The 12,500-nt window shown below is 46.9% G+C and overlaps 2 protein-coding genes across 3 annotated transcripts in view; one reads left to right on the top strand and one right to left on the bottom strand.

Moving 5' to 3' along the window:
* Positions 1–6: 6 nt before the first annotated feature.
* Positions 7–3,283, bottom strand: LOC106821099 (fibronectin-like). Of its 2 annotated transcripts, none has more exons than XM_014825756.1 (3): positions 2,945–3,121; positions 1,408–1,563; positions 7–488 (listed from the first exon to the last, which is right to left on the bottom strand). In XM_014825756.1, exons 1-3 carry the CDS (start codon positions 2,985–2,987, stop codon positions 295–297), a joined length of 393 nt encoding a protein of 130 aa, XP_014681242.1. In that variant the 5' UTR covers positions 2,988–3,121; the 3' UTR covers positions 7–294. The 2 variants fall into 2 exon arrangements, with proteins under 2 accessions (XP_014681242.1, XP_014681241.1); XM_014825755.1 differs by lacking the exon at positions 2,945–3,121 and adding an exon at positions 3,152–3,283 and having other exon boundaries at positions 113–488.
* Positions 3,284–3,358: 75 nt separating this feature from the next.
* The window catches only part of LOC106821066 (tripartite motif-containing protein 45-like), a 15,038-nt gene continuing 5,896 nt past the window's right edge, over positions 3,359–12,500 (top strand). Inside the window, exons 1-2 of the mRNA XM_014825708.1 lie at positions 3,359–5,071; positions 6,344–6,447. Of these exons, the coding sequence (XP_014681194.1) occupies positions 3,822–5,071; positions 6,344–6,447 (1,354 nt within the window). The 5' untranslated portion in view covers positions 3,359–3,821. The remainder of the gene's footprint in view (positions 5,072–6,343; positions 6,448–12,500) is intronic.

The raw sequence follows: 12,500 nt of genomic DNA on the forward strand, positions 1-12,500 counted from the left end.
ACTGACAAGTAGTACAAGACAATACAGAAGTACAGCACACAATAACACAAAGACAAGAAGTACAGAACAAAATAACACACTGACAATCAGTACAAGACCGTGAAGAAAATAATACAGGACAAAATAATACAAGCAGTACCTACAAGAACATAAAGAAGCACAGGACGCAATAACACAAAGACAAGAAGTACAGAACAAATAACACACTGACAATCAGTACAAGACACTGAAGAATTACAGGACAAAATAATACACGGACAGGATGTAAAAGGCGATAAAGAAGTGGCAGCTTTACTAAGCACCGCCTTGCGCGTTTCGCGTACCGACGTCGTCGCTGACGTTCAACCTCGTGGACGCCGTCATGACTCCCGCCTTGCGAAACTCCGTGTTGTCGTACTGCGCGGAAACGCCGATCGAATACGACGTCATCGGCTGCAGGCCGGAGAAGGACGCAGAGTTCGACAGGCCCGTCACTCGCTGCAGTTGCACTGCGAGGAGCAACGAAAAGTTACCGTCGCCGTCCCGTTAATCCGGCAGCGGTCACTGCGACGTACCGAGGTCGCGGCAGCGGGCAGTCGCGCGGCGACCCGGTGCACGCACGCCGCATTGCTCCTCTTGGCTGTCGCCGTGACACGCAGATATTGATCGCGAGGTACGCGGCAGGGGACGAGGCCTGCAGTGTTTGTTAGGCTAAATGTCTTCTGTTACACTTACAGCCGCGTTCACATTTTTCCCCCACGGTACACCATCTGGTAACCCACCAACGTCCAAGAATCTTCCCTCTACCATTCCATCTTCCAAGACAGACACTCACTAATATGCATTGCATAAATTATAACAAGAAACTGTTTTGTCCACCAGCAGCAGTTCATGATAGAGCTCTAAACAAAGAGACGGTTCCACAAAGATCGCTAACCTGCTAAGTCTAAATCTATTTAAGGTCATCAAAGTTTATTTACCAAACTCCTGTAGGAAATTATCCTTTTAAACAAACCAGTTTTACTCTGCGTTAATCCTTATAATATGCTATATATTGACTAACTAACTTGTCTATTAATGTTTAACATGCTTTTTATTTGCCATGACACTATTTGCATTCACTCTTACTCTTACTAATATCCACTAACAAACACAGGCACACACATAATCCTTGTGGTAGGATGCTGCATTACACATTAATTTCATAGAATTGCATCTCGTCATTGAATTTGGGTTGCATCCTCTGGGTTTACGAAATGGGTACATTTAACATTAATTCTGAATACTGTGACAAAGGTTATCTCTACAAATTGGGCAGCTGCATTGATGACAGAAATGGAATACCAGTAAATAAACTCATAGGCTACATTTACCCATCTCCTGTTCTCGTCTAAAATGTACACTAAAATGTAGACTAAATTGATTTACCTGATAAATCAGCATCTCTGGCTACATGACATGAGACCGTGTATTTGATAACTGGTATAGACGTGTCTGGTGGTTCCCAGTGAATAACAATCATGTCCTCACTGTTGTAGACTGCCCGCACGTTTGTCGGTGGTTTTAGAAGAGGGTTCTGCACATCTGAAAAAATGTCCATGACTGTAACTTTTCTCAACACGTCAAGCATTACTATCCATTATTTTAATCAGAATTTGGGCTGTTATAACAAGAGCCCATTAACATTTACCCTCTTTAGCATGTTTGTCCTTCAGGTTTGAGACAAGTTATATGTGTGATTATGACTGCTGCAGTGTTCCAACTTCCAACGGCATAGATTGGCACAGAGCAGTAAAGTAACTCACCTTGATTTATAAAACACATTGGTAGAGTTCAGTATCAGTCATGTACAAGGACCACATAATGAATATAAACCAATAAATTTTGCCCTAAACATTTTTATAGTCTGTCACTACTGAAATCTAAAAATAAAGTCAGGTTATAAAATATTTTAGGGTACAATTTATTAGTTTGACTTCCCCACAGTAGTTGATGTTATCTGATGGTGTACTGTATCGAAACTCGCCACAAACTGAGCACGTACATTTTCACAAACTAATACACAATTTGCTTCTAGCATTGTATATACCTATACAGTCCAAATAGCCCCAAGTATCATAAAATCGAAAGGCATGTGTGCTGACATTAGTTTTGCAGCCTGGCCAGGCTACACTCAAACCTGATAAGAATCACTCAAGGTAGAAGCCATAGGAGGTCTTTAATTATAGACATGTGTACATTCCATAGATGGCACATAGATACTACAACTACCATAGGTAAGACTGTTCATCGCTGTTTAACTGCATCTGTGCCAGCGTCTGAGCCGTAATTGCAGAAAGCATTGCTCAATACGTATCAAAAAGATAGACAATACGGCCCAAGGATAGAGAACATGGGTCCCAATAAAACCAATGTGCCTAACCCTAACCCTAATTCTAACCCTAACCCTAACCTATTATATTGATATATTATAATATTATATTTATATTGATGTAAATGACATTGGTTTTATTGGGACCCGTGTTCTCTATCCTTGAACCGACAATACTACTAGGTACTACTAGTCTATAGAGACATTCTCACGCTAAAAAGTTAAATGGGAACAAGGCATGAGAGACTTATAATAACGTCAAACGCGAACCCTTGCATCCACGTTCTCGTGCCATATTAATCGTTCGTTTATCATTTAGGTACCTATACTACACAGACTGAGTAGTACCGTAGTACTAGTACTAGTACTAGTAGTAGTACTAGTAGTAGTACTAGCAGGAGTAAGATAATATAGGATATATAAGATATATATCCTATATTATCTTACTCCTGGTACTATAGTAGTACACACTTCATTGACAATGACATGCTCACGACTTCACAGTCACACTGGGGGTAATTATAATAATTTAATAATACAAACAGAGCCCAACCTGGCAAACAGACTGTACTATACATATTGTTGATACATCACCAGGCAGAGTATGAGGAGAATTTTCGCAACTATGCAGGCTCATCACCCTGCATCACGTAGATTATATCGGCATGACTCATCCTCCGTGAGCTCATGGCGCTTACAAAATTCAAGGTAGGCAGACTGAGCCATAGAAATCTGCTCGTTCAAAATTGCTATCGCATTGCCGTTGACTTGCCCCGAATATCCTTGTAAACATAAACTTACCAACTGATAGAACAGCATCTAAGAAGATAGATATAACTACAAGTAGCTTCATGACGCTGTAGACAATAAAGTTGCGGACTAAAACACAAAAGATGAACTACTGGAAAATTTGCTGCGAGAGTAGGCGACAAAAACAAATCCGGTTTTAGGAGGTGGCGCCATCTATTTTTAGAATACGTAGCTCTGGGTGCCAGGCACAGGAAATAACAAAACATTGAGGGGCAGTCTGCAAGACTAGTGCTCCATGGTGTGCTTTGCTATCTTCCCCCGCATTCTCAATGTTTTGACTGCGGTTGGAGTGGTGTTAAAAGGTGGCTGTGTTGGTGAATTTTGATATCCCTTACTGTGATTGCGATCGGTGTCGTGTAAACGTAACGGTAACGTGACTGCAGTGGCGTGGGGTACTCTTGAGTCTTGTGCGTAATCCACAACCGCCTGTTGCTCAAGGTGTAGCCTGTATAGGCTGTAGGCTGTAGGCTGTAGGCTGTAGCGTCGAGTCAGTCAGTGGTTGAATGCTTTGCCGATAGGATTGCATCCTGATTGCTTACAAGTTACATTACCAGACTCGATTTACGATAACGTGCGGGGCGAATGCACCCAGCGGATGAACGTGAATGCATGATACACTGTGTCGGAAGTGGAGGGGTCAGTCAGAACCCGCATATGTATCATGATGGGAAATGAATCCATCGAGGACATTAAGCCCGCCGTGGGGGAAGATAAGCTCGCGTCGTCCTCGGTCGCGTGCGGCATGTGTACGGGTTGCTCGACTGATCCCCGCCTGCTCAGCTGCCTCCACAGCTTCTGCTGCGAGTGTTTAGCTAGCCTGGATCAGGTTGTCGTCAGCGCGGCGGCCAACTGCAACAGCAGCTTCTCTGGGGATCACAGTCACACGCCGGGGAAGAGCCGGCAGGCTGTGCTCTGCCCGACGTGCGGCACCTCCACCGAGGTTCCCAAGCTGGGAGTCGGCGCACTGCCCGTCAACTACGTCCTGCGCAACCGCAACGCGCTGCTGCGTGGTGGCACTGCGCGTCACGTCGTCGTCGTCGCGTGCTCGCTGTGCGGCGGTGAGAACGCGGTGACGTTCCGCTGCATCGATTGCGCGCTGGGGCTGTGCAAGCTCTGCAAGGAGGCGCACGCGCGCCATCGCGCCACCGCCGACCACGCCGTCGTCGGCACGCTCGATGTCCGCCTACAGGGGGCGCCACTCGCCGATCGCGACGTCGACGCGTGCACCGACGAGTCTCCACCGGCCGCCGCCACCACCTCGCACGAAGCACACCTCAGAGGCACGCTGCCCGCCGACCCTGCCCTGGACGTGCACCACCAGGGGTCGCCGCCGGCCGGCGCGGCGCCGCGGGGCGTCCTGCACTGCGAGCGACACACCGACGAGGAGGTGGTGATCTTCTGCGAGACGTGCGACCGGCCGGCGTGTGCGACGTGCCGCGCGCGCGACCACGCCGACCATCGCTGCAGCATCGCCGCCGACGTCGCCGCGCGCCACGCCAAGGTCATCGCCAACCTGCTGCGCGCGACCCAGCCGCACGTCGACGCCGTCGGCGGCGCCCTCTCGCGTGTCGCCGCCACCAGGGCGGCGCTCGAGGGCCGGCTCGCGGACACGGCGGCGCGCGCTCACGCGTTTGTCGATGCCCAGGTGAGGGCGCTGGAGCAGCATCGCTCAGAGCTGCTCGCCGACGTGGAGTCGGCGCGTCGCGCGAAGGACACGCCGCTGCGGCTTCAGCAGGCCCAGCTTTCACAGCTGCTGGAGGACCTCGCACATTCCTGCAGGGTGACGGAGGAGGCGCTGGCGGAGGCGTCGCCGGAGGAACTGCTCTCCCTGAAGCGGCCGCTCGTGAGGAGGCTGCGAGAACTCAACCGATGCAAGTACAGGCAGGAGCCGGAGCAAAACGATTACGTCAGGTAGCGGCTGCTCTACCTGCGTGGCTCCACAACACACCTGTGACTTGATCTACATAATAGAGATCTCTATTATGTACTCTTGATAATATGTAGCTCTCTAATAATTCGCTCTGCCACACACCTGTGCATAGCTCTACCTATTTAGCTCTTCACCCTGCCTCAGACCTGTCACCTGCTCTACATATGTACAGTAGCTATTAACTCTGCCACTACTTGTTCTACCTATTTAGCTCTTCACCCTGTTTCAGACCTGTCACCTGCTCTACATATGTACAGTAGCTATTAACTCTGCCACCAGGTCTGAGGCAGGGTGAAGAGCTAAATAGGTAGAACAAGTATCACCTGCTCTACCTATGTAGCTATTCACTCTGCCACTACTTGTTCTACCTATTTAGCTCTTCACCCTGCCTCAGACCTGTCACCTGCTCTACCTATGTAGCTATTCACTCTGCCACAGGCCAGTATATCTACGTATGCCGCCCTTTGCTCCACCACAGGGTTATTACTTGCTCTACCTATGTATCCCTTTGCTCTTCCACCCGCCTATAGCTCTACCTATGTAGCCATTAACTCTGGCTTCGCTCTAGCATTCATTCTTCTTCCAAGTAACCAGCGATAGAGCAACCGACTACATAGTTAGAGCTAGTCAGGTGTAAGCTTTGGAGTGGCAGATTGCTTAACCAGAGCACACCTCAGTTCTGGTCTATTTAAGGACCCCTCGTTTACATACATCATTGTCCTCACCAACCTATCTCCAACTCTAACCGTAACCTTAACCCTTAACCCTCACCCCAACGGGCCCAACCCATAACCTTAACGTATTCCTATTATAGGATAGGGGGTCCTACAGCAGACTTGAGCCACAGATACAATTCGGTTGTGAGTTATGTCTAGGTTATTCCTTAGTTGTATATCTGCACCAAATAGTTTGGAAATTTTTTGATGTAGTGCTGTTCCACATGCCGAGCAAAAACAGGAAAGGAGGTGGGGGCATTTTCTGCTACTAATGACCAGTAAAAATTTGTGGGGATGGAAGAAGATCTCTTATTCCCCCTTCCCGCGCCTTGTTTTTATCAACAGTGCAATATGGTACCTATTAAATGCGTCGACTTACGTGCAGCATGTTACTTATCGTACAGCATGTGATGAGAAATCTATCTTGCAGTAAAAATACAAAGGTATACCAACTCGTTTTCTAGCAGATGTGTTATTTAAAAATGTCAAAGCAGATTTATGAAACAAGCCGTAACAAATCGTGTTTGAATCTTTCAGTTTCTTGCCACGTGGGAATGAAGAAGCTGCTGCTAATTGTCTAATGAGGGGAAGAATCACAACGCAACGGCTGTGTCCAGCGAAATGCATTCTGAAGGGAGAGGGTACGTATAAAATAATTTCAGTATTAGTTGTGTGTATTGCAGTTGTTCTTTCCGATGAATTGCGTCTGTGTGCGTGATTTAGAATTGCAGAGGCATGCAAATGCATTGCGAGATGGTAGACTTTATTGCTGTGTGCGTGTGGGCGTGCGTGCGTATTTGTGCACGTATGCATGTGCGGGTGCACGTGTGCGTGCGTGTGTGTCCGGTGTAAGAATGAAGAATGAAATGGTAATTTTTAAAGGGCTACGCTGACTGGAACGGTAGCAAAATTGCCTTCTGCGGTTTGGCAAAGTACTGCTGTCTGCCCACTTCACATAGTTGACGTATGTGGCCGTAACTAAGAACAGGTTTTCAGACAGGGCAAAGCTATTTGCGGTTACATTGTGCAGTCTCTCGCTTCGTCGACGACAGACACGGCCCAGGTTATGACGCCCGCCGACAGATCCAATACACAGCTCATAACTGATGTGACTGATGTGAGCATCTGTGACCGTGCAGTTTCACTGACTTCGCAAATCACTGACAGCAATGTAGGCACTTGGGAACGGTCTATTGTGCAGTGGGACATATAGCACGATTAAATGTCCCGGCCGTGGCGGTGCGAGCACTGATAATAGTCAATGAAATCTGTGTAATTATGAAAGCCTGTCAATTTAGGTTGATCGTTCGAACGAGTCTGTTGGTAGGAAGGCTACTGTCGTGAATGGTTCCAGTATTAGGTGTGCTTATACCAATATTTGAAGGAAAATACACCTATCGTGGAGATCAAATTGGTTAATCAGCTTTGCTAATAATCTGTCAGTGTAAATGTTTACGTTGCCGTTCACGGATCACGGAACAAAACTTTTAAGAACTCGAGAAAGACTACTGAAACCTCGTAAGACAGTTCTGTCATTAATAGTAAAAGTTTACACTATACACGGCCCGGGCACACGTGCACAGGCACTTGGAACGTCTCAATAAAAAAAAGAAAGGTAAATAAACACGAAATGTATTTACTACCAAAGTCTTAATGTTTCTCTACTCTATTTCGCCTATTATTGCCGATAATTACCCGTAAATGCCAGTCAAATGCTCATCTGCAACACACAAGTACACCCCACGCCTGCCCTGTGAACAAACAACATGTAATCATCTTATCAAGAGCGTATACAAGGCTGGCATTTTATCGACATAGGATATCCGCACATATATAGTAACTACGCTTCATCCACGATAAATCATGTGTAAATAATACGTTCATGAGTTATTATTATCATGAACCTATGTATACATATAAAATATAAGTAACAGATAATATACTATAGTTGGTCACTCTATACGTTTCTTGGTTTCTACGATATTGTTTAGTGGTGCAGCGGTACAATACCGGGTGTATCGACGTAAGAGACTTGTTACTGTAGTAGATGTCATTATAATGTTCGTATACCGCTGTTGCTGCTGGTAGCTTTTTTCCGACTGTCCGTGAATGGTGCCCCGGTTACCCCCTCAACTAATAAGACTAATTGATGTCTACAGCAGGCTGTGATCTTATGGCAAGTTCAGGCGCATGCATGTGTGCCTGCGTATGCATCAGCAGGTCGAGATGTAACACGTGCGGTCTCTGTGCATGCGCTCTTTTCCCCCTCCTAACCACAACCCCTCTGCTAATCCAGCCAGACCGTAATCGCTACGTTTTCTCATTAGTTTTGGGTCGGTGGCTTTTTGCAGACATTGTTTCCCGCCATATGGCGGAACAGCGCGGCGTCTTTTGTTCGCGGTTAGTCATCCGCTCGAGATTTGTGGTCGGTAGGTATGAGGTCATGCGCGTATCTGTGCGACATGTGCGTGTGTCACCCTACGCGCGCGCTATCACGATGACATGATGACACGACAGCGCTTATAGGTCGTACCTTGGTCGTACTGAGTGCGGGTTAGCTTTACTGATAGGATGAAGTGGTGTTGCTACGCATAGATTTCTCATGCGTGCGTGCGCTTGCGTTCGTGCGTGCGTACGTACACATGTAAAAGAGTTTACTGTTTAGAAACTGACGTGTAGTGCAGGGAGTGTGGTTACGTAATATATAAGTGGCTAGACGCAGTGGTTGTGCTGCGCATACCTGGTAACCATGGTGCAGACTAACGGTTTTTGTCGTTTCTTGGTTAATTAGCTGGATGAAATATAGTTTCCTCTGTCCACGCCCACGCTGGTTGCGTACGTACTAACGAACTATTTCACACGAGGGTGATATAGCTGTGTTCGAGTTGAATAGATGAAAAAATATCAGAAGTGTATATCACTCGTCATAATACCGCGTGGGAAGTACAGTAACCTCTCCCGCTCCGTCGGCTCTTATGCATAATTACAAGATAATTAGCATATTTATCCCCACTGTGGATCACGGGCGCTGTTATTGTTTTGCTTAGAGATGTTGAGAGCGGGGGGGGGGGGGCAGCGAAGGCGAAAGGTGAGATGTTTATTGAAAAGTTTTTCCAGCGCGCTTGGATCAGATTACGTGGTGCCGGGGATTCTGGCGTGTCCGCCGACGTCACGCCTCCGCACCGCCGCCGCCGCCGCCGACACAACCGCCGCTCGTCGTCGTCGGCTAGCTTTTATTTTATTTCCGATGCAGAGTCAAATTGGAAACTAGACTCATTCCAAACGTAGCCGTTGCTGAGCTCAACAGACCGATTCTTAACGAATTACGATGTCAGTCTAAGTGAAGAGACAAGATATTGCGGCGTGCGGTTTCCGCCACCCACGCGTACGTCCACGCCCTTCATATCTCTCAATTTTTTTGCACTTACATGTAGCATGGATTCCCTCCATTCGCTATGACCTGACCATAGTCTGTAATACGTACACGTGCTCTAATAGTGAGTGGGTTCAAACTAAACCAGGCGGCTGTAGATTTACCCCACTCGCTATGGCCGGACTCATGAAGCCCGATTATAGTCCGGACGGGAGAGGACTGGAGCGATTATCGCAGCTGTCTCTCGCTGCATCCTTCTAACCAGGAGACGGAAATCCTAATGCGTAACCACAGTGATGACTAGTGGAGTAGTGGGAGTGTGCGCGCGTGCGTGCGTGCGTGCGTGTGCGTCGGTGGGAGAGATCTACGAAGATGAGAGTCTCTGAGTGCTATAGCTCGTACTCCTCCTATGGATTTCTGATTTCGGAAGCCATTATAAATACGTTAACAGTGCGCCGGCTTACCTTGTTTATTTACGTTTGCGCTTTAAAACCCCGCGCTTATTTATAGATTATAGACGGGGAAAAGTGTGCGCTCCTAGGCGTGCGAGTGCAGGCGTAGACTCTTGCCGTAGGGAGGGAAGCGAAGAGCTGAAGATTACTAGTTATATCGCTGCGGCATTCCCACACAGTTGAAAAGGATTGGGATTAGGAATGACTCACATGACTATACATCCACTGTGTTTACCTGTATATATATATATATATATATATATTGTTCTTTATATATATCATATTATATATAGGCGGTCGCGTCATCTACACTGTATATAGTTATTATCAGAAGTGCATCGTAATAGATAGAATCTGTCTTTCAATAACTTTTTTAACTCTATTTTGTTAGGCCTGTAGTAGAACCCGTTGCTTTCACACATCGAAGTACTCGCGCTTACGCGCGTTACCCTCATGAGTTATCCTGGTGTAGCCCTGGTATCTCGTCGTTACTCTAACTCGTCGGTCAGTGATCGTAGACAGTGATGGTCGAAGAGGTTGTGTATGTGATATATGATATAGACATCTTTATTTGAATACATATGTTGCAACGTAGCTACATGAGCGGGTTTGTTTGCCCAGTGCCACACCCGACTCACCTTCTCGATCCTTCTCTCCCCCTTTATATGTATCTCACTATTCATACGTCGCAGTTCCGTTCAACCAATGGGCAACTCTCGTGCCATATTGATTGCTGAATCATCTGTGGTGCAGTATAATTTCTCGTGGCGTAATTACCCTGATGTGGTACCTGTGTGCTAATCTCCTGCCAGACAAATTTGAGAATAACGAGTGAGACAAATAACTACGTCCCCCGTGTCTACCTCTGCGCTATTGATTGAACCGGTCAAGTTCTCACCTTTCAGGCGCAGATAGCATCTGTAAATGTTTCTGACCGGGTAGATAGCACGCGGAGAGCGATGAATGAGTGATTAACCCCCATAGGGTCGGAAACAGGAACGAGTGCATGAGCTTGTACACTCAAGCCTTCTCTACTCCGCGCGTTGGTTTTGTCCGGTTCTAATCCGCAGCGCAACTACAGTGCTCTCTCTCTCTCTCTCTCTCTCTCTTTCTCCGACACTGCTGACCAGAGCGGCCGAGCTGTTTGAACAAATCAAGAGCAAATCCGTTCGAACAAGTCCGTGCCCGCCGGTGTTTGCGCAAGCAGACATCTGCGCCGAACGTGGTCGAATCTTTTGAGGGCATGTGCTGGTATCGGTACGTACGTGTATGTGAGGATGTATATATGGCCCGTGTCGTGCTGTGCGGGAGTTATGTGCGGCGTAAACCCCGCGGAGGGCAAGAAGGTCATCTTGCTCGTACCGCGCTACGCGGACTACCGCAGGCTCTACCCGCGCAACATGTTCTGCTTGCATATCTATGACAAATACACATGACGTATCTACGCTCTCCTATGACACAATTTGTCATAGGAAGATCAAATGCCCACGCTCATCGATAAATCGCGATGGATTTGCGGTCCGATATCGATATCGAAATAAATCGAAAAATAGGGCGATCCGATTTTTTTTTTTTTTTTTTTGCTAAAATGTAGGCCAGCGAGCATCGGTAGCATTTTTGACTGAACGCCGCGCGCGGCCATTATCGAAGTACGTCGCAGGGCGCAATGCATAACAGAGACAATCAATAACTGTGGTGTTGCTATTTGTCTCTGGTGGCGTATCCTGTCTCATGATGCTCTATCATAAAATCTGTGTCTAAAGCCCGTAATAAGCATGTTCTGCTGCTTCGGCCAGTTGCCGCCGGCGACGCCAGGTCATCTGGTTTGAATTCAGATAAATATATAACTCTTCGCCGCAATGTTGTATTTAAGCACAGCGATGTATAAAATGCATAGTTATCATAAGTAAGAACACAATTACATGAGTTTTACTGTAACTTTCAAAGCTTTGCTCATCGTTTTATAGCAATTCTATTAAATCGCGATCTCGGATGCGAATCGGATCGAAATATCGAAAAAAAATATATCAATAATCGCATGCGAAACTAATTTGAGTAGCCAATGACAGCCGCTAGGAAATCTGCCTAATGACAAATTTTGGCGAAGTCACTTCGTTCGCTTTAAACTGCTGAAATTCACTGCTTGCGTTCATAATAGGCTCGCTAAACTCCTATGATGCTGCAGCAACACATACAACGAATATTGTCTCATAGGAAAGAATCTTCATTTCTCTCTAGACAAATAGTGTCCAGAGAGCGTATAGGGACGTATGTATGTAGTTTGTTCAGATAGATGGCTACCAGAAACAGGCTGATGTAGAAGTAGTCGATCCCGTGCGTAACGTTGCGGCGGCGGGCGCGGGCGGGCGGCGAAATTTTTTTTCCACAAGAGTTCCGGACCCCAGCCAATCAGCGCACAAATCCCATTCACGATCGACTACCTCGAAGCACATGCAAAATTTATCAACTAACGGCCTAACCGCTATAACCTAAACCCTAACGCTAAAACCTAACCCTAATCCTAACCCTAAGAACACTAAGTACTAACTATGAATACAACCAGGCTCGTCTTATATACGCACCATATAGTTACAAAACACTATCTGTGGTGTCCTGGACTCTCGTGGGAAAAAAAATTTCGGCAGGCGGCCGGGCATACACGCGGTAATGCGGCTACGTCGCATCCAGCGCTGAACTCGTGGCTCGCCCCCGCGGCGTTTGTAACGCTACAAATGTGTACGCTAAAGTATAGATGAATTGCTGCTTGAGACACCTTCCATCGTTGCAGAGAGAAAAAAACTCCTATTATTCGATGAAAAAAACGCCGTTAAAAGTTTTGTCACGGTAGCGGCGAGCGGTAGCCAATAGC

This window comes from Priapulus caudatus, unplaced genomic scaffold (genome assembly GCF_000485595.1).
Source record: "Priapulus caudatus unplaced genomic scaffold, Priapulus_caudatus-5.0.1 Scaffold58, whole genome shotgun sequence".
Classification (NCBI taxonomy): domain Eukaryota; kingdom Metazoa; phylum Priapulida; class Priapulimorpha; order Priapulimorphida; family Priapulidae; genus Priapulus; species Priapulus caudatus.

Coding starts and splice junctions, on each gene's coding strand:
- LOC106821099 (XM_014825755.1), bottom strand. CDS start 3,203: ATGAAGCTACTTGTAGTTATATCTATCTTCTTAGATGCTGTTCTATCA. Junction 1,564..3,151: donor AGATGCTGTTCTATCAGTTG/GTAAGTTTATGT, acceptor ACATTTTTTCAG/ATGTGCAGAACCCTCTTCTA. Junction 489..1,407: donor CAGAGATGCTGATTTATCAG/GTAAATCAATTT, acceptor TGCTCCTCGCAG/TGCAACTGCAGCGAGTGACG.